The sequence below is a fragment of the Schistocerca piceifrons genome, chromosome 11, assembly GCF_021461385.2.
Source record: "Schistocerca piceifrons isolate TAMUIC-IGC-003096 chromosome 11, iqSchPice1.1, whole genome shotgun sequence".
Lineage (NCBI taxonomy): Eukaryota > Metazoa > Arthropoda > Insecta > Orthoptera > Acrididae > Schistocerca > Schistocerca piceifrons.
This window is the reverse complement of record NC_060148.1, coordinates 78,422,691-78,445,600: the sequence shown is the minus strand read 5'-3', so window position 1 is coordinate 78,445,600 and position 22,910 is coordinate 78,422,691. Positions and strand designations below refer to the sequence as shown.

The following is a 22,910-nucleotide window of genomic DNA, read 5'->3' as shown; positions in this document are numbered from 1 at the left end:
CCAACCTGCAATGTCGTTTATGCTCTTTGATCCTGGTGTTAATTGATCGGCCAGTCATTCCGACATAAACTTTTCCGCATGTGCACGGTATACGGTATATTCCCGACATTGCAAGTGGGTCTCTTTTCTCCTTCGCCGATCTAAGACACTCTTTGATCTTCCTTGTCGGTTTGAAAATCGTCTTTACGCCATGTTTGCGCAATATACGGCCGATTCTGTCCGTCACTCTGGGAATGTATGGCAGAAAGGCCGTACCCGACATTTCTTTTTCTGGTTCCTTACTTCGCCGAGTGTTTGGCTCTGTTACACTTCTAATGTAATTTGTGGAGTACCCATTGCTCCTCAGAACAGTTTCCAGGTGTTGCATTTCTCGTTTGAGGTGTTGCGGCTCACATATTCGTCCTGCTGTCGTTACGAGCGTACTAATCATGCCTCTTTTCTGGCTAGGGTGGTGATCTGACAGTCTGTGCAGGTATCGATGCGTGCGTGTCGGTTATCGATTCACGCTGTGTCCCAGGTTTTCGCCGTCCCTTGTGACCAGCACATCTAGAAATGGCAGTTTCTTGTCTTTTTCTACTTCCATGGTAAATGTTATGTTGGCATGGAGGCTGTTCAAGTGTCTCAGGCATTCACCGAGCTGTTCTTCACCGTGGCTCCACACCACGAAGGTATCATCGACGTACCTGTACCACACCTTAGGTTTGCAAGTCGCCGAGTCCAGTGCCTGTGCTTCGAATTGTTCCATGAAGAAGTTGGCCACTCGTGCTGGCGAAACGTCAGAAAAATCATTAGATGAACGTCGGCCGAAGAACCCGAGACAGAAGCCAATAGGCAGTTTGTCACACTGGTATAGGCATGCGTATTCAAATACATGCAAAATACGGTGCTGTGGTCGGAAACGCCTGTAAAAGACAACAAGTGTGTGGCGCAGTTGTTAGATCGGTTACTGCTGCCACAATGGCACGTTCTCACCATTTAAGTGTGTCTCAACGTTGTGTTATAGACCGGGCACGATCCGTGACACACAGCATCTCCGAGGTAGCGATCAAGTGGGGATTTTCGCGTACGACCATTACACGAGTGTACTGTGAATATCAGGAATCTGCTAAAACATTAAATCTCCGACTTCGCTGCGGCCGGAAAAAGATCCTGCAAGAACGGGACCAACGACGACTCAAGAGAATCAGTCAACGTGACACAGAAGTGCAACCCTTCCGCCCATTTAATGTTCTGCGAGAAGAAATGAGAACAATGAAATTAGCCGATGGTGTAATAATCCTGTCAGAGACCACATACGACTTGCAACAGCATATGAACAGGAAGTATAGTGACTTGATAAGAAATGTGTGTGAAATCTTATGGGACTCAACTGCTAAGGTCATCAGTCCCTAAGCTTACACACTACTTAACCTAAATTATCCTAAAGACAATCACACACACCCATGCCCGAGGGAGGACTCGAAACTCCGCCGGGACCAGCCGCACAGTCCGTGACTGCAGCGCCTGAGACCGCCCGGATAATCCTGCGCGGCGACTTGATAAGAGATTATAAGATGAACTTCAGTAGGAGCAAAATAATCAAATATCCCTGAACAAGAAACTTCCTGGCAGATTAAAACTGTGTGCCCGACCGAGACTCGAACTCGGGACCTTTGCCTTTCGCGGGCAAGTGCTCTACCAACTGAGCTACCGAAGCACGACTCACGCCCGGTACTCACAGCTTTACTTCTGCCAGTACCTCATCTCCTACCTTCCAAACGAGGTACTGGCAGAAGTAAAGCTGTGAGTACCGGGCGTGAGTCGTGCTTCGGTAGCTCAGTTGGTAGAGCACTTGCCCGCGAAAGGCAAAGGTCCCGAGTTCGAGTCTTGGTCGGGCACACAGTTTTAACCTCCCAGGAAGTTTCATATCAGCGCACACTCCGCTGCAGAGTGAAAATCTCATTCTGGAAACATCCCTGAACAAGTATGCTCGAGAATGAAGTGACATTCATGCCTCCAAATGTTATTCAATCAGTACACTGAGGAACCAGTAATTGAAACCAAGGAGAAATAAAAAGCTTGACGTTTCCCAATGAACTGTAATTCTGTGAGAGACAGCACAGTCATTTGTAATGCTGTGAGAGACAGAGTCTACATTTTATATCCTCTCTTCGTCGACCATCATCAGTTATTTTGCCCCCCAAATAGCAAAACTCCTTTACTACTTTACGTGTCTCATTTCCTAATCTAATTCCCTCAGCATCACACGACTTAATTCGACTACATTCCATTATCCTCGTTTTGCTTTTGTTGATGTTCATCTTATATCCTCCTTTCAAGACACTGTCCATTCCGTTCAACTGCTCTTCCAAGTCCTTTGCTGTCTCTGACAGAATTACAATGACATCGGCGAAACTCAAAGTTTTTATTTCTTCTCCATGGATTTTAATACCTACTCCGAACTTTTCTTTTGTTTCCTTTATTGCTTGCTCAATATACAGATTGAATAACATCGGGGAGAGGCTACAACCCTGTCTCACTCCTTTCCCAACTACTGCTTCCCTTTCATGTCCCTCGACTCTTATAACTGCCATCTGGTTTCTGTACAAATTGTAAATAGCCTTTCGCTCCCTGTATTTTACCCCTGCCACCTTCAGAATTTGAAAGAGACTATTCCAATCAACATTCTCAAAAGCTTTCTCTAAGTCTACGAATGCTAGAAACGTAGGTTTGCCTTCCCTTAATCTTTCTTCTAAGATAAGTGGTAGGGGTCAGTATTTCTACGGAATCTAAACTGATCTACCCCGAGGTCCGCTTCTACCAGTTTTTCCATTCGTCTGTACAGAATTCGTGTTAGTATTTTGCAGCTGTGGCTTATTAAACTGATAGTTCGGTAATTTTCACATCTGTCAACTCCTGCTTTCCTTGGGATTGGAATTATTATGCCATAGAAAATAAAATTAATTGCTAGGAGAATCATCGTTCTGTGAGGAACAAACCGCGGAACGAGAAAGAGCGGAACCAAGCAGTGACGGCCATCTGTGACATTTTTTTGAACAGCGTGGCGCATCGTTTAAGAGTACGCTGTAAGATGGAGGGAAAGACTCTTGAACCCCTCTCCCACCCGCACCCAAATAGCTGAGAAATCCGGATGTCTTGACGGCAGGAGACCTTGCTACATCAGAAAACATTGAGAGAGCAGCTTAAGAAGGCAAAGGAGTTTAACACGAGCCCACAGACAAATGCTGCTATTTACCGACGGATGATTTGTCTCTGGAGGCACCAGAAAAAAATGTAACAACATGACCCAAACGAATTTCAGAGAGCTAATGTACGAGCAGGTGTGGGTCTATTTAGTATTTATCCAATGCTAAAATATGATCGGGTCACAAAAAAACGCACACGCTATGGTCCAACTCGTACGGGACTTGGTAGATTAATCTGCCACGAGTAATGTGTGTGATTGGCAAACATCTATTAGGCGCCCTACGAATGTAGTGTTGTGGACATGTTGGGAATGTGGATCTCACGGGGAGCGTGCAAGGGATAAGTCCCTGTAGGCGCACTATCCTCTGTGCCCTCGGTGACAGATGGATAGAAAGTCTGCCATGTAAGCAGCAGATCCCAGGTTCGAGTCCCAGTCGTGGCACACATTTTCAGATGTCCCTGTTGATGTATATCAACGCCAGTTTGCAGCTGGGGTGTCTATTTCATTATCATTTCATTCTAGAGAATCCGCACGGTCATCAATGGTATCTGTTCTTTCGAGAACAGATACTACCTTCATATACACCGTATTACAAAAAGGTACGGCCAAAAATTCAGGAAACATTCCTTACACACAAATAAAGAAAAGATGTTATGTGGACATGTGTCCGGAAACGCTTAATTTCCATGTTAGAGCTCATTTTAGTTTCGTCAGTATATACTGTACTTCCTCGATTCACCTCCAGTTGGCCCAGTTGAAGGAAGGTAATGTTGACTTCGGTGCTCGTGTTGACATGCGACTCATTGCTCTACAGTACTAGCATCAAGCACATCAGTACGTAGCATCAACAGGTTAGTGTTCATCACGAACGTGGTTTTGCAGTCAGTGCAATGTTTACAAATGCGGAGTTGGCAGATGCCCATTTGATGTATGGATTAGCACGGGGAAATAGTCGTGGCGCGGTACGTTTGTATCGAGACAGATTTCCAGAACGAAGGTGTCCCGACAGGAAGACGTTCGAAGCAATTGATCGGCGTCTTAGGGAGCACGGAACATTCCAGCCCATGACTCGCGACTGGGGAAGACGTAGAACGACGAGGACAACTGCAATGGACGAGGCAATTCTTCGTGCAGTTGACGATAACCCTAATGTCAGCGTCAGAGAAGTTGCTGCTGTACAAGGTAACGTTGACCACGTCACTGTACGGAGAGTGCTACGGGAGAACCAGTTGTTTCCGTACCGTGTACAGCGTGTGCAGGCACTATCAGCAGCTGATTGGCCTCCACGGGTACACTTCTGCAAATGGTTCATCTGACAATGTGTCAATCCTCATTTCAGTGCAAATGTTCTCTTTACGGATGAGGCGTCATTCCAACGTGATCAAATTGTAAATTTTCACAATCAACATGCGTGGGCAGACGAGAATCCGCACGCAATTGTGCAATCACGTCATCGACACAGATTTTCTGTGAACGTTTGGGCAGGCATTGTTGGTGATGTCTCGATTGGGCCCCATGTTCTTCCACCTACGCTCAATGGAGCACGTTATTATGATTTCATACGGGATACTCTACCTGTGCTGCTAGAACATGTGCCTTTACAAGTACGACACAACATGTGGTTCATGCACGATGGACCTCCTGCACATTTCAGTCCACGTGTTCGTACGCTTCTCAACAACAGATTCGGTGACCGATGGAATGGCAGAGGCGGACCAATTCCGTGGCCTCCACGCTCTCCTGACCTCAACCCTCTTGACTTTCATTTATGGGGGTATTTGAAAGCTCTCGTCTACGCAACCCCGGTACCAAATGTAGAGACTCTTCGTGCTCGTATTGTGGACGGCTGTGATACAATACGCCATTCTCCAGGGCTGCATCAGCGCATCAGGGATTCCATGCGACCGAGGGTGGATGCACGTATCCTCGGTAACGGAGGACATTTTGAACATTTCCTGTAACGAAATGTTTGAAGTCACGCTGGTACGTTCTGTTGCTGTGTCTTTCCATTGCATGATCAATGTGATTTGAAGAGAAGTAATAAAATGAGCTCTAACATGGAAAGTAAGCGTTTCCGGACACATGTCCACATAACATCTTTTGTTTATTTGTGTGTGAGGAATGTTTCCTGAAAGTTTGGCCGTACCTTTTTGTAACACCCTTTTTAGTTCATAAATGAGTAGTCGCGTACAGGCGGGAATGCGCGCGTTTTATCATGGCGTGCTTCGTTAAGTCAGCCAACGGCCTTGCCGCAGTAGTAACACCGCTTCCCATCAGAAGTGAAGCACTGTCGGGCTGGGCTAGCACTAGGATGGGTGACCATGCGGTCTGCCGAGTGATGTTGGCAAGGTGGGTGCACTCAGCCCTTGTGAGGCTATTTGAGGAGAAGTAGCGGCTCCGGTCACGTAAAATGACAGACGGCTGGAAGAGCGGTGTCTCAGGTGTAAAGTGGTATGCCCAGGTTTCGTCTCCCGTCACAACTGAGTCCAGAAAATTGTCCAATTCAGCTGAAAGGCGGTGAAGAAATGCGCGGGAAGCATCAACTCGTTGCCGCATGTGGTCCTCAGTCAGCATGCGTGGCACCCATCTTGCGCACACCTTCCGGTAGTTCAATGTTTCCGTTAAAATTCTGTGGGCGGTGCTTCGGGAAACCTCAGGAACCAACGTGCGGAGACCATCCGGGGTGATCCGCCGATCTTCACGCACGCTTTGTTCAACCTTCAACGCTGTCTACTCAGAAATTGTCGGTCTCCCGCTCCTTTGTTCGTCGTGAATTTCGGCCCGACCAGTTGCAGACTCTCTACACGACTTTCGGACATTTTTGACATCCATGCGGGACTCGCCATACACTACCGTCAATTGGGGAAGTATTACAATCGGCGCAGTGCTGTTTGCGTTCAAACAACGAATAACTGCACGCAATTCGCACTCGGCGGTAACATCCAACGGGAGCTCCATTCTCAATGGCTGCCAAGCCAAGACTGAGCGCCTCAGCGCGGCGTGCGCATGTTTACACACAGCGCGTGGAGGACTCTTCATAACAGTGTGACCAACTGCCACACAAACAGAGTTCTGCACTTACAAAAAAATATGCGGTCTTAGTTTCGGGATTACCTTCGTATTTACCGGAAATAGCGGAAAAATATAATACGAAAAAAATATCGGCAGTTATTATTGCCATTTCGATATATCTATGTACTAGTGCGGGAGATGTGGTCCACATACCGGGTGATCAAAAAGTCAGTATAAATTTGAAAAGTGAATAAATCGCGGAATAATGTAGATAGAGAGGTACAAACTGACACACATGCTTGGAATGGCATGGGGTTTTATTAGAACCAAAAAAATACAAACATTCAAAAAAAGTCCGACAGATGGCGCTTCATCTGATCAGAATAGCAATAATTAGCGTAACAAAGTAAGACCAAGCAAAGATGATGTTGTTTACAGGAAATGCTCAATATGTCCACCATCATTCCTCAGCAATAGCTGTAGTCGAGGAATAATGTCGTGAACAGCACTGTAAAGCATGTCCGGAGTTATGGTGAGGCATTGCCGTCGGATGTTGTCTTTCGGCATCCCTAGAGATGTCGGTCGATCACGATACACTTGCGGCTTCAGGTAACCCCAAAGCCAATAATCGCACGTACTCAGGTCTGGGGACCTGGGAGGCCAAGCGTGACGAAAGTGGCGGCTGAGCACACGATCATCACCAAACGACGCGCGCAAGAGACCTTTCACGCGTCTAGCAATATGGGGTGGTTCTAATAAAACCCCATGTCATTCCAAGCATGTGTGTCAATTTTTACCTCTCTCTCTACATTATTCCGTGGTTTATTAAGTTTTCAAATTTATACTGACTTTTTGATCACCCAGTATATCGATAGTTTTTGGAAATCATAGGGCTATATGGACATATCGATATTTTATCAACAGCCATAATGCAGCTAGAGAGGGGCATGCGGTCGGCACACCGCTCATCCGGCATTTGCCAGTTTTCGTGACCGGTGCCAGTATTTCTCAATCAAGTAGGTCCTCAATTTGCCTCATACGGACTGAGTGCAGCCCGCTTGCCAACAGAACTCGGTAGACCCGGACGGTCACCCATCCGTGTGCTAGCCAAGCCCGACAGCGCTTAATTTGGGTCATCTGACGGGAAGTAATAACAAATAAGATAACGTAAAGGTCTACATCTGCACATTCGCAAAGCTTCGAAACAAAAGGTGAGCGACAAGTACTCGGGGCCAGTTTTCCGTGCGTCCTCCTGCAGGGCGTCAAATGGTTCAAATGGCTCTGAGCACTATGGGACTTAACTGCTGACGTCATCAGTCCTCTAGAACAGGGCATCCCAACCTTTTCAGCTGGTGGACACCTTCTTCAGTCGAAAATCCATGGCGCACCCCTAGTCAGTCAAGAGCACAATAACTTTAAATTTCAGAGCGAAACCCATGGGAACTGAAAGCTTCTTAATGCAAGTTCCATGTCCCAATGACCCCACGCCCCCCCCCCCCCACCCCCACCCCCAAAGTATCAATAGTCTTTAGTTTAGAGATGAATGAAAACAACTTTCAAAGATTGACTTATGAAATAGGTTGTGCACTGACAAAGCAAGTTTAACATTTAATGATGCCTGGGGCCGCATACGTGCCAGCGAGCGCTGTGATTGGTCGACAAAGCTCGCTCCGCGCATGCGTAAAAGGTTTCAGCGCATCTAGCGCCGTGAGCCGGCGCACAAACGACCCCCGTATTGTTGCTAAACAGTCCATCAGAGAAGCCGCATTCTCCGGCACTAAACTGCGTATGCGTTCTCACTTAGGAACCGCAAAGGCTGCTTGGAAATACGACCTGAAGTAAAAGTAGACATGTTTCTCACACGACAAAAAAAAAAAAAAATAGTGATGAATTTGATTTTCACGTTTTTATTCAATAATTTTACTCATTATTTTACACGATTTGGTGAAGGGTGGCCGCGGACCCCCTAGAAAGAGCCAGGGGAAGCCCTGCTGTAGAACTTAGAACTACTTAAACCTAACTAACCTAAGGACAACACACACAGCCATGCCCAGGATTCAAACCTGCGACCGCAGCGGTCCAGACCGTAGCGCCTAGAACCGCTCGGCCACTTCGGCCGGCTGCAGGCCGTCCTGTGCTTTAGTTGCGCCCCCTCCAACTGGAACTGGTGACGGCTGCTGGAGAGAGGTAAGGGACGAGGAGCTGGTGTACTCACGTCTCCCACCACTGCGCGAAGAAGGCGATCTCCGTCCACATGAAGGTCATGTTGCGCAGCGCGGGCAGCTTGTCGGCCATGTTGTTGAGGATGTTGCGGGTCTGGTAGTGATAGTAGCTCTCGAAGGTCTTCAGCCAGCCAGGGTCGTTGTGCGAGTGCGGCACGATCACCACCTGCAACAACAACAACAACAACAACACCGTGAGTTCGAAGGCACTGGAGCGGATGAATCGTGTTCGGGGCAATCGATTTCTCCTCTGCTCCGATTCTATTAGTGCGTTACAATCATTGCAGAATCTGTACCCAACTGAGGAGATGGACCAGCTGATACATGATCAACTCTACCTGCTCCAACGGCGGGGGAAGGAGGCGTCCTTCTGCTGGGTACTTTCGGCATTGCAGCGCGTCAGCAATCGTAAGTATCGAAATAATTATGAAAAATCCGCCTCGACTGCACAAACGACCTGGTGTTTACCTCGGTTTCAGCGTGGGTAACCACGCCTTCTTCAGAACAAATATAAAAAAAAATGGCTCTGACAAGGGATCCTCCCCATCGCACCCCCCTCAGATTTAGTTATAAGTTGGCACAGTGGATAGGCCTTGAAAACCTGAACACAGATCAATCGAGAAAACAGGAAGAAGTTGTGTGGAACTATGAAAAAATAAGCAAAATATACAAACTGAGTAGTCTGTGCAAGATAAGCAACATAATGGACACTGTGAGATCAGGAGCGCCGTGGTCCCGTGGTTAGCGTGAGCAGTTGTGGAACAACAGGTCCTTGGTTCAAGTCTTCCCTGCAGGGAAAAGTTTACTTTCTTTATTTTCATAAAGTTATGATCTGTCCATTCGTTCATTGACGTCTCTGTTCACTGTAATAAGTTCAGTGTCTGTGTTTTGCGACCGCACCGCAAAAACGTGCGATTAGTAGACGAAAGGACGTGCCTCTCCAATGGGAACCGGAAACATTTGATCGCAAGGTCATAGGTCAACAGATTCCTACACAGGAAAACACGTCTGATATATTCTATACGACACTGGTGACGGCATGTGCGTCACATGACAGGAATATGTTGTCGACCCACCTAACTTGTACACTTGGCGAATGAGTAAAAAGATTCATCTACCTTGCCCGATTTAGGTTTTCTTGTGGATGTGATAATCACTCCCAAAAAAGTGATGAAAATATAAGAGTTTGTCACATAAACTGCAACAAATGAATGCAACAGTTTGACAGTCGCTCAGTTTTCCCCGTGCTCTGTCAAAACATACGTTTTTAACGTTTTCAAATTTTTCCGTGTGTAGACCGTCAAATCTTGCATATGTCCAAGCAAATCTGAACATGTCCTGGAATTTTGGAGAGCGAAGTTGATTGTGTGTGTGTGTGTGTGTGTGTGTGTGTGTGTGTGTGTGTGTGCCTGAACTTTGATAATTGTTTGAAAATAAAAAATTAAAATTTTCATTCAAGGGAAGATTCGAACCAAGCTCCTCTCGCACCACAGCTGCTCACGCTAACCACAAGACCACGGCGCTACTAAGTCAGTGCTCTCCATAATGTTGCATATCTTGAGCATGGACTACTCAGTTTGTATATTTTGCTTATTTTTTTCATGGTTCCACACAACTTCCTGTTTTCTCGATTGATCTGTGTTCAGTTTTTCAAGGCCTATCCACTGTGCCAACTTATAACTAAATCTGAGGGGGGTGCGATGGGCAGGTTCCCTTGTGAGCACTATGGAACTTAACTTCTTAGGTCATCAGTCCCATAGAACTTAGAACTAATTAAACCTAACTGACCTAAGGACATCACACACATCCATGCGCGAGGCAGGATTCGAACCTGCGACCGTAGCGGTCACGCGGTTCCGGACTGTAGCGCCTAGAACCGCTCGGCCACTCCGGCCGGCCAAATGTAAAACAGCTTGCCTAAATAGGCATAGTCAAAGGCTAAAATCAGCTCCTACAGCGGCAAGACCCCAGAGCTCGGTGGAGACCCTGTGAACATCGTACGTTGGCTGGGGCGAGGCAGCACACACACGGTTGAGATAAGTAACATTATTGAATTGGTACATATGTACAGTTCATTTGCAAAAAAAATTTTATGGGGTCTTGCCGCTGTAGGTGCTGATTTTAGCCTTTGACTGTGTCTATTTAGGCAAGCTGTTTTATATTTGTTCTGAAGAAGGCGTGGTTACCCACGGTGAAACCTGGGTAAACACCAGGTAGTTTGTGCAATCGAGGCGGATTTTTCATAATTACTTCTGCTGGGTGGCTGGTCATGTAGGAATGTGGGGCAATGATCAGGCCGATCGGGCTGCCGAGGAGGCCAGCAGGGAGCAGGATGTGGTCCGGTGTCCTATTCCCTCTCTGTCTGTCATTTCTGCACACCGCAGGAAGTGCACGGAGTTGTGGGAGGAAGAATGGCTGGCGGTGACGGCCAAGAAACTGCGGCTGGTGAACGACTCGTCCGTGGCGTACCTCCTGCTGGGTGCTCAGGCGGGAAGAAGTGACCTTCACGCTAGAGATGGGTAGTTCGCGAACGAACGGGTGCAAAATAACGGTTCACCAAGATGAACGAAAGGACCGAGGAACGAATTCCAACGAACGATCGGTTCATAGTTCACTTCGGTCACGGTGGTCTACTTATAGTTCCCGGGAACGAGGAACGATTGGTTCATAGTTCACTTCAGTCGTGGTAGTCTACTTATAGTTCCCAGGAACAAGGAACGATCGGTTCATAGTTCACTTCGGTTGCGGCGGTCTACTTATAGTTCCCACGAACAAGAAACGATCGTTTCATAGTTCACTTCGGTTGCGGTGGTCTACTTATAGTTCCCGAGAACAAGGAACGATCGGTTCATAGTTCACTTCGGTCGCGGCGGTCTACTTATAGTTCCCAGGAACGATGAACGATCGGTTCATAGTTCACTTCGGTCGCGGCAGTCTACTTATAATTCCCGAGAATGAGGAACGATCGGTTCATAGTTCACTTCGGTCATGGCGGTCAACTTATAGTTCCCGAGAACAAGAAACGATCGTTTCATAGTTCACTTCAGTCGCGGCAGTCTACTTATAGTTACCGGGAATGAAGAACAATCGGTTCATAGTTCACTTCGGTCGCGGCGGTCTACTTATAGTTCCCGAGAACGAGAAACGATAATTTCATAGTTCACTTCGGTCGCGGTGGTCTACTTATAGTTCCCGGGAACGAGGAACGATTGGTTCATAGTTCACTCCAGTCGCGGCAGTCTACTTATAGTTACCGGGAATGAGGAACGATCGGTTCATAGTTCACTTCGGTCGCGGCGGTCTACTTATAGTTCCCGGAAAAGAGTAACGATCGGCTCATAGTTCACTTCGGTCGCGGCGGTCACTTCGGCAGTTCTCGTTCCAGCCTCGTTCGCGTGCTCGTCTCAGTCTCGGTCCCCCTCGGCCGCTCTCGTCGTTCTTCGCGTGACCACCTGTCTCAGTTCCACTGCCGACTGCTCCTAGTTAGTTCAGCATCCAGTTGTTCGTTTCGTTCACTGCGCTCGCCCATTTTACATGTGTTCCAAACTGTTCTTGCACTTGGTTCTGGCTATTCAGCGTCCACGACCGGTAATCAAAAAGTATTTTATAGTTACGTAAATTACATAAAAATTACGTTGTATGTAATAGGTACGTCTTTTCAGGTAACAAAAGGGCATATCAGCCCACTTCATTTTATCGATGAACAGCAGAAGACATACTTTTAACAAGGCAAGTAAGTTTCTTTGTTATTCATATATTATTTGGTTTCATTGACTTGATTTAGCAACTAACTTTCAATAATTTGCTTAATTTTTAGTGTAAGAAAATTCATATAAAACGATTTTCGCGTATCTTTCATATACAATACATTACATTTAGGAAGGCTCTTATCATTTTTATGTTCGGTTGTTTCCAATTTGCTTTACCTGCTAGTTTAGTTTCCTTGAAAAAAAAAAAAAAAAGTGGGTTGTGGGTCATTTTGGCTCAGTAGGAAAAGCGGTGCCTCTCCATTTTAAAAGACATAGATTGCCATAAAACCGTATTTACTTATTATATCAAAAACATTTGTTCAGAAGGAGCTTACAAAACAAAAACTTTATTACTGCGAACTTAATTATTATTATTATTATTGCTGCATTAACTTTAATAATTCAACATAAAAACCTAATTTTTACTAAGCGTGTGACGCAAGTATGATGAGAAAACCACATTTTATTTTATGCTTCCATAAAGTCTAATTCGCCTACGAAGTCAGAGACAACGTGAAGTATATATAGGGTGTAAACGATTATTGTTTACAGCGTAGCATAGCTATGTAGTGGAAGTCGAAATGAAGAATTTTATAGAAGACACTTGTGGTCTATTAAGTTGGGAAACAGCCACCAACAGGTTTACAATTCTACATGTGCAATAGCCCATGCGCGTCGCGTGGGATTTTCATGTTCTCTTCTCCATCTTTCTACACATCGTCATCGATTGTTTCGCCATTGTTGTTTGCATTAGCTTGTTATTTCTTCACTGCCTAATTATGACATGTTTGTCTATTTGTTGCATCTGCTCGTAACGGGCAACACATCGTCCGTAACTGGCGAGCAGGCTGTACTCGGGGCCGGTTTTCCGTGTGCCACCCCATGTTATTTTCCTGCGATCAGCCACACAAGGCTACGGCTGGCTAAACGAGACGTTCTGCAGAATCACAGAAATTACTTCTAAAAGTGTGTAAGAATTCTGTAATGAATAAAAACTCTATACTCCAGGGGGCAGGCAAGTGCCCCTTCTTGGTGCCCTCCATCCTTCAGTCACCTACACTACTAGTTTTAAGTTTTTCATAAGAACCATATACCAAGCACAAATGAACGGTGAACGAGTAAAAATGAACGTTTCCCAAAAAAGAACGATCAGCAGTGAACTAGTTCCCAAGAATGAACGAGTTTGCCCCCTCTTGGTGCCCTCCATCCTTCAGTCACCTACACTACTAGTTTTCAGTTTTTTATAAGAACCGTATACCAAGCACAAATGAACAGTGAACGAGTAAAAATGAACGGTCCCCAAAAAAGAACGATCAGCAGTGAACTAGTTCCCAAGAATGAACGAGTTTGCCCATCTCTACCTCACGCGTCTTCTGTCCTCTCACACATAGTTCTCTATTACCGCGGGAGGACCCCCAGTTTTGTGATGCTTGTGGTATGCACAACTTTCTGTCCGGCATATTTTAACAGACTGCATTTTACACCGTGATGCAAGGCCAGAAGCACACGTTGCTGGGGATCTGCCCTGTGTTTTAGCTAATGATGAGACGCGTGTGTCTAGGGTTTTTAAGTTTTGTGATGTGTCTGGAGTCTGGCCTAAACTTCTAGGCTGGAGGTTTCAGTGTATTGCAGAGTGGCTGACTCCTCCATTTTTTCCTTGCGGCCAGCCAGCCACTTCCATCTGCTCCATTGTTTTAGCTCCCTCTAACACTTTCTTCCTGTGTGCTTCGTCCCACGCTTCGGTGTGGGTAGGCACATATTTTTCCAAGCTAGTTTCCTGTGTCTTACGTTCTGTTATATCCTATAGTTCTGAGTCTTTTCTTGACACCCGTCTCAATCTGTTACTGAGTGGGCGCTGAAGACCTTGCCGTCGTGCAACGTCTCTTAGCAAAACACATATTATATGTGGTAAAAAAAAAAAGGAGAAAAGAATAATTGAACTAGATCATTGTAATTGCGTGGACAACGATTGTGTGAACTTTATGTAATAAAGAGAAAGCATTATGTGTCATGTTTTGTTCTTGTATAGACTTATGTACTGATTTTTTTAAAGATAATATCTGTGTCGGCGAGTACTGAAACCGCCACAGACGATACTTATTAAATATCCACCAAAGATGAGAATATGTGACTACTATAAATAGTAATAACCGAACATTAATTTCTCTGTCGTCTTCTTGGAGTGAGTGAGTGAGTAGGAACAGCCTGTGACGTTATATTGTACGCTTGCGTACCATTCTTTTGTCAAGATTGAGAGAGGGGTGCCATTAGACATTGATTTGCAAAGGTGTGTAATAACTTAATCTGTTTAAATGTTTTGAATAGAGTTAGTTAGTGAGAACTTGCATTATGATTTGTAATAAGCTTGCCTAGCATTTTATCCCGTCCCTTTAAGACATTTCGAAAGGTCTCTGTTGGATTCCTTTCACGTTAATTTCTTAAGTATGTTGTCATTTACGGCATAAATTCCTCTTCTAAATTTACTGTGGTGTCTCTGACTATCTGCGAGGAGACTAAGCAGTGAAACGTGTTTCTTTTACACATAAACAAGAACGATCTGTCACACTACTACACTTTAAAACACAGTTTATATGTAATTCATGTCACACAGTCTCATACGGAACATACATCCGCTTTCATTCATATACTGTATATGATAAGATACTGTCATCTCCTTTCCCCTGAGTGTGAAAGGATGAATGAGCAAATATATTTCTAGTTGCATGCTTGAGGGTAGCAGACAAGCCTGTCTGCTAGAGAACAGTAGGACCAACGTCGGAACAGGTAGCTACGCTTTCTAGAAGCAGAGAGGTTTCTATCCTTAGTATGGTCCTGTCCGTCCCTTGTCATGTTGGTATAGGAAGCTGCCTCTCTGGTCACTTCCGTTTGTATCTGTGAAGCACCCTCGGTAGGAGCCCAGGTCAGTCTGTCTGCGGCGAGCGTCTGAAGTGGTAAGATCTCCAGCTAAGCGCATGTCTGCTAAGTCCGTAGGACAATGGATTTCTTAAGTCCAGCCTAACTGAAAATTTAATCACCTTTATTTCAGGTTTAGCTCTAAAATATCTAATGTTATCTCAAATTGCAACGCAGTGTAATTCGAGTGTACAGTTCAGAATATCTTTCAGTAGTTGCTTTGTCACTACTTTGTGAGTAAAGTGGAACCATGTGTTGATCAGTAACTCTAACTAAGATCATCAATCTTAAATGCGAATGTGCGTGAGATTATAACGTCTCGTCTTCACAATATTTTTCATTATAGCAACTTTTCTTTATGTTCAACCCACGTGGGGTGTACTTTGTGAGAGCAGCAGCACGTGCTTATACAATTGTTTGACCCATCAGATTAATAGTAAGACGTTAGTAAACAGTTCGAGGTTTTTCTTTTGTAAATTGCTTTTCGATCTAACTTATTTTAATTATCAAAATTATTGTGGAGTTACACTCTTTGTGCAAACCAAGTTGACCACGTGAAGCATGTGGTGTAATCATCAAAGTAGCCCTCAGCTATTCTTTTCGGGAAGATTTCACAGAGAGTTAATATGAATTTAGTATACCAGTGTGTGGTAATTACATGACGGACAGGATTGCGCTACGAACGTAACTTCTTTGGGTGAAAATTGAATCGGTTGGTTGTGGTTAATTTCCTCTTGGATATGTTTCAACCTTCTTCGTGTGTTATTTTATGAATGCAGTGTTGTATGCAGTCTCCCAATCTTGGCTCCATATTTGATGTGTTCCGTAAGATTACAAACTAACATTTTCACAATCCTAAATAAGGCACCAGTTTAGTTATGAATCAAGTTTAATATGCTGAAATTTCAATGATCAATGTTAAAATAAATTTCTAAATATAAACTCATTTATTTCTTTTTATTTAGATTCTCTTTTTATATATATATATATATATATATATATATATATATATATATATATATATATATATATATATAACACCGCTTGTCGTAAGACGACTAGTAAAAGATTATAATTAATGTTAGTCTGGTTGGGAATTTGGTAAGCTAGACTGGATACCTGGTGAAACAGTTGCTCAGTAATGAAAGGTTAACTTCCGCAGACAGCGCACAGCTTTTAAACCGCTTTTATTGTCTATCAGCACCGCTTACATAAGACATTAAAGCAACGACATTACAATTTTCAGTTATTTAAATATTATTCGTGGTGCAGAGCTGCGCTACGAACGAACGAGCCGCTGCCGCGGCGCATTCAAACTGCATTAAATGAAACCAATCATACCGCAAAGAAGGGGGCAGGTAATTGTAAACTAAAATTATTTCTTTCAGCTTCCGGAATTGCAGAGCAGAGCAGCAGATTTTATGATGTGTTTTACAGGTTGACGCGGTCTGCCGATGATAAATTATTAACAGTGCAAAAAGATAATTTACCTTCATAACATAAAAGAAATCTTGCTGTGCGTAGTTTTGGTCTGGCAAACCTTATAGTAAAAACATCTTTTGCTATGATAATAGTCTCATGTTCTCGTGTTAGTCGTGGTACTTATTGGTGTTTTACTGTTAACAAAACTCCACTGCAAAATTTTGATGTTGAACAAACATTGCGTACTGTAACATCAGCATTGATAACGAAATAATTTTCAGTAACCTTCTCAATAACTGTAAAGTCAGGAAGATATGTTGAACTTTATGGCGAATTACAGTAACGAAAAAATGTTCCTTTAATAGAAAGTCAGATCCAGAACATAATATGTTTTGTTTTGTTGAAAATTAATGATCCAAAGAAAGTCACAGCACAGCATCACTAAAAGGTATTTCGGGGCTCTTTTCGTAGCAACATATTTTATCTCATATATTAGTTGTTACGCGAGTAATAATAAAACAAAGGAAAAAGCAATTACAGCGAAAGTCTTTTCTTGACACCCATCTCAATCTGTTACTGAGCGGGCGCTGGAGACCTTCCCCTCGTGCGCCCTTAAAACCCTCTCCATCCATCCATCCATCCATCCACAGTCCGCTCGGAAGTCTGGACTCACAACACGCCACTGCCAGCTTAATACCTCTCGAGAGCACAGCTACACCAACAGTGGCGGAAAAAAATCGCAGAACCAGGGAGGAGTTGTGCGACATAAACGAAAGTTGCTAAGCGTGGATCTACACCTGAAAGATGACGTCTGTTCAAATTTTGCGCCAGTCACATAAGAGATGTGCTAGCAGCGTCGCTGTGAGAACGCAGAACAGGTTTGCTTTAAATACACGCTGTACCGGTCGTAAGTGTTAGTTACCTTCGAGATCTGACGTGCTGAGTTGATGATAGTCAAGAACGCGTTTAAGACGACAAAGACGCCACTATGAACACCTCCCTGTGTTGAATGGGGCCGCCTAAAAGGGCTACGAGAAGTGGTTGTTCTTCTGCGACACTGCAGAAAGAATGGGCAGGAATGTGGCCACAGTACATGACTGCTGGTAGCGATAGTCACGAAAACGATCGATCGGAAGGAGACCTGGTTACAAACGGCCACGTAGCACTACCGAGAGGGAACAGCACAGTATTCGCCGTGTGGCTCTGGAGCACCGTACTGCATCTGCAGCAGCAATCTGAGCAGCGGTTGGCATCACTGTCACACAACGCACTGTTTCAAACAGGTTACTTCAATGACAGCTCCCAATTATATGCCCTCTATCGTGGATTCCACTCGCTCCAAACCACAACCGTTTGCGACTTCAGTGGCGTCAAGAGAGAGTTCATTGGAGGGGAGGGTGAAGTCTGCTGTGTCTTCTGTTGAAAGCTGGTTCTGCCTCGGTGCCAGAGATGTTGTGTAGGAGGAAGCCATCCGGAGACCAGCAACCAGCATGTCTGCATTCGAGACACGCTGCACTTACACCTGGAGTTATCCTCTGTGGTGCGATTTCGTATGACAGCACGACCCTAGAAGGCAGAAGCGGACCTCGGGGAAGATCAGTTTGGATTCCGTAGAAATGTTGTAACACATGAGGCAATACTAACCTTACGACTTATCTTAGAAGAAAGAGTAAGGAAAGGCAAACCTACGTTTCTAGCATTTGTAGACTTAGAGAAAGCTTTTGACAATGACTGGAATACTCTCTTTCAAATTCTGAAGGTGGCAGGGGTAAAATGCAGGGAGCGAAAGGCTATTTACAATTTGTACAGAAACCAGATGGCAGTTATAAGAGTCGAGGGGCATGAAAGGGAAGCAGTGGTTGGGAAAGGAGTGAGAAAGGGTTGTAGCCGCTCCCCGATGTTATTCAATCTGTATATTGAGCAAGCAGTAAACGAAACAAAAGAAAAGTTCGGAGTAGGTATTAAAATCCATGGAGAAGAAATAAAAACTTTGAGGTTCGCCGATGACATTGTAATTCTGTCAGAGACAGCAAAGGACTTGGAAGAGCAGTTGAACGGAATGGACAGTGTCTTGGAAGGAGGATATAAGATGAACATCAACAAAAGCAAAACGAGGATAATGGAATGTAGTCAAATTAAATCGGGTGATGCTGAGGGGATTAGATTAGGAAATCAGACACTTAAAGTAGTAAAGGAGTTTTGCTATTTAGGGAGTAAAATAACTGATGATGGTCGAAGTAGAGAGGATATAAAATGTAGACTGGCAATGGCAAGGAAATCGTTTCTGAAGAAGAGAAATTTGTTAACATCGAGTATAGATTTAAGTGTCAGGAAGTCGTTTCTGAAGGTATTTGTATGGAGTGTAGCCATGTATGGAAGTGAAACATGAACGATAAATAGTTTGGACGAGAAGAGAATAGAAGCTTTCGAAATGTGGTGCTACAGAAGAATGCTGAAGATTAGATGGGTAGATCACATAACTAATGAGGAGGTGTTGAGTAGGATTCGGGAGAAGAGGAGTTTGTGGCACAACTTGACTAGAAGAAGGGATAGGTTGGTAGGACATGTTCTGAGGCATCAAGGGATCACCAATATAGTATTGGAGGGCAGCGTGCAGGGTAAAAATCGTAGAGGGAGACAAAGAGATTAATACACTAAGCAGATTCGGAAGGATGTAGGTTGCAGTAGGTACTGGGAGATGAAGAAGCTTGCACAGGATAGAGTAGCATGGAGAGCTGCATGAAACCAGTCTCAGGACTGAAGACCACAACAACAACAACAACACGACCCTACGCCCACTGACTGCAAATTTCTACGTACACTACTGGCCACTAAAATTCCTACACCCTGAAGATGACGTGTTACAGACGCGAAATTTAACCGACAGGAAGAAGATGCTGTGATATGCAAATGATTAGCTTTTCAGAACATTCACACAAGGTTGGCGCCCATGGCGACATCTACAACGTGCCGAGATGAGGAAAGTTTCCAACCCATTTCTCATACACAAACAGCAGTTGACCGGCGTTGCCTGGCGAAACGTTGTTGTGATGCCCCGTGTAAGGAGGAGAAATGCGTACCATCACGTTTCCGACTTTGATAAAGGTCGGGTTGTAGCCTATCGCGATTGCGGTTTATCGTATCGCGACATTGCTGCTCGCGTTGGTCCAGATTCAATGACTGGTAGCAGAATATGGAATCGGTGGGTTCAGGAGGGTAATACGGAACGCCGTACTGGATCCCAACGGCCTCGTATCACTAGCAGTCGAGATGACAGGCATCTTATCCGCACGGCTGTAACGGATCGTGCAGCCACGTCTCGATCCTTGAGTCAACAGATGGGGACGTTTGCAAGACAACAACCATCTGCACGAAAAGTTCGACGACGTTTGCAGCAGCACGGACTGCCAGCTCGGAGACTGTGGCTGCGGTTACCCTTGACGCTGCATCACAAAATGGTTCAAGTGGCTCTGACCACTATGGGACTTAACTTCTGGATCATCAGTCCCCTAGAGGTTAGAGCTACTTAAACCTAACGAACCTAAGGACATCACACACATACATGCCCGAGGCAGGATTCGAACCTGCGACCGTAGCGGTCGCGCAGTTCCAGACTGTAGCGCCTAGAACCGCTCGGCCACTCCGGCCGGCGCTGCATCACAGACAGGAGCGCATGCGATGGTTTACTCGACGACGAACCTGGGTACACGAATGGCAAATCGTCATTTTTTAGGATCAATCCAGGTTCTGTTTACAGCATCACGATGGTCGCATCCGTCTTTGGCGACATCGCGGTGAACGCACATTGGAAGCGTGTATTCGTCATCGCCATACTGGCGTATCACCCGGCGTGACGGTCTCGGTCACCTCCTGTTCGCATTGACGGCACTTTGAACAGCGGACGTTACATTTAAGATGTGTTACGACCCGTGGCTCTACCCTTCATTCGATCCCTGCGAAACCCTACATTTCAGCAGGATACTGCACGACCGCATGTTGCAGGTCCCGTACGGGCCTTTCTGGATACAGAAAATGTTCGAATTCTGCCCTGGCCAGCACATTCTCGAAATCTGTCACCAATTGAAAACGTCTGGTCAATGGTGGCCGAGCAACTACTCTTGATGAACTGTGCTATCGTGTTGAAGCTGCATGGGCAGGTGTACCTGTACACGCCATCCAATCTCTGTTTGACTCAATGCCCAGGCGTATCAAGGCCGTTATTACGGCCAGAGGTCGTTGTTCTGTGTACTGATTTGTCAGGATCGATGTGCCCAAATTGCGTGAAAATGTAATCACATGTCAATTCTAGTATAGTATATTTGTACAATGAATACCCGTTTATCGTTTGCATTTGTTCATGGTGTAGCAATTTTAATGACCAGTAGTGTAGGTATGCGTACGTACTCGAAGGCAACGGATGAGTCAAAATTTGGAAGCAATCGCTGAAGAGTTTAGGGAGATTGAAGATTTTGGACAAACGAAGATTTACGTGTTTATTTATAGAGATGTGTGGAGTGTTGAGGCCAAAGTCGCGGGTAACTGGACGTGGTGGTGTGTGTGTTTGTGTTTGTGTGTGTGTGTGTGTGTGTGTGTGTGTGTGTGTGTGTGTGAGAGAGAGAGAGAGAGAGAGAGAGAGAGAGAGAGAATCGACGTAACGGAGGCACCGCAGTTACACCGCGGCCCTCGAGGCAAATGCCCGTTCCTGCGCGCCTCCCGGTGCTGAATTTAATAACGCGGGCCAGCAATAAGAGCGCAATTCCAGCATCCGCCTCCCGGCCCTCTCGTTTCATTTCTGTTTTAACGCGCGGCAGTTACGTGAGCGCTGCGGTACCTCCCGCTATTCGAGCTGGTGTCCGCGATTAATTTAGGGCGAGCTCGCGGCGCTGCACGCCGCCAGTGCAGACCTCAAACGTCAGGGGGGTTACACTCGCACCAAGCGCGGCACAATTCATTACTGCTCCACTTCGAAATTAAACGTTTTGCTTCAGTTCATTTTTTCCCATTAGAATACAGGCTGTAGCAGGGTCACCTAGATAGAGGAATGACTGCCAGTCGGACACACGGACGGCGCCTGTAGTATCAGTGAGCCTGCTGTCCCTGTGTAGAATGAGGAAGGCGCTCGATCTACCCGAGTCTGACCGAGGGCAGACTGTGATGGTCCGGGGGCTCGGCAAGAGCATTTCGGGAACTGCGCGACTCGTCGGGTGTTCAAACAGCAGTGCTATGATGAGTGTCTTCAATACGTGGCGAAGCCAAGGTACGTCCCATTAAAGACATCGGACTTCATAGGCTGGGCAGGGGTAAAATACAGGGAGCGAAACGCTATTTACAATTTGTACAGAAACCAGATGGCAGTTATAAGACTGCTGCGCCTAGAACCCGATGTTATTCAATCTGTATATTGAGCAAGCAGTAAAGGGAACAAAAGAAAAATTCGGAGTAGGTACTAAAATCCATGGAGAACAAATAAAGACTTTGAGGTTCGCCGATGACATTGTAATTCTGTCAGAGACAGCAAAGGACTTGGAAGAGCAGTTGAACGGAATGGACAGTGTCTTGAAAGGAGGGTATAAGATGAGCATCAACAAAAGCAAAACGAGGATAATGGAATGTAGTCGAATTAAGTCGGGTGATGCTGAGGGAATTAGATTAGGAAATGAGACAGTTAAAGTAGTAAAGGAGTTTTGCTATTTGGGGAGCAAAATAACTGATGATGGTCGAAGTAGAGAGGATATAAAATGTAGACTGGCAATCGCAAGGAAAGTGTTTCTGAAGAAGAGAAATTTGTTAACATCGAGTATAGATTTAAGTGTCAGGAAGTCGTTTCTGAAAGTATTTGTATGGGGTGTAGCCATGTATGGAAGTGAAACATGGACGATAAATAGCTTGGACAAGAAGAGAATAGAAGCTTTCGAAATGAGGTGCTACAGAAGAATGCTGAAGATTAGATGGGTAGATCACATAACTAATGAGGAGGTATTGAATAGAATTGGGGAGAAGAGGAGTTTGTGGCACCATTTGACTAGAAGAACGGATCGGTTGGTAGGACATGTTCTGAGGCATCAAGGGATCACAAATTTAGCATTGGAGGGCAGCGTGGAGAGTAAAAATCGTAGAGGGAGACCAAGAGATGAGTACACTAAGCAGATTCAGAAGGATGTAGGCTGTAGTAGGTACTGGGAGATGAAGAAGCTTGCACAGGATAAGCATGGAGAGCTGCATCAAACCAGTCTCAGGACTGAAGACAACAACAACAACAACAGGCTGGGCAGACTGGTAAAACAGGACAGTCGGCGATCTGGGACGGAAATAACATCAGACTCTAATGGTGAGCAGAGAAGAGTGTGTCTGAACACACAGTGCAGCAAACACTCCTAATGATGGGCCTCCTCAACCAATGAGTAA

General features: G+C 45.2%; 1 protein-coding gene across 1 annotated transcript in view; it reads right to left on the bottom strand.

Moving 5' to 3' along the window:
• The window catches only part of LOC124719894 (alpha-mannosidase 2), a 784,015-nt gene that overhangs the window by 396,643 nt on the left and 364,462 nt on the right, over positions 1–22,910 (bottom strand). Inside the window, exon 3 of the mRNA XM_047245074.1 lies at positions 8,415–8,587. Within this exon, the coding sequence (XP_047101030.1) occupies positions 8,415–8,587 (173 nt within the window). The remainder of the gene's footprint in view (positions 1–8,414; positions 8,588–22,910) is intronic.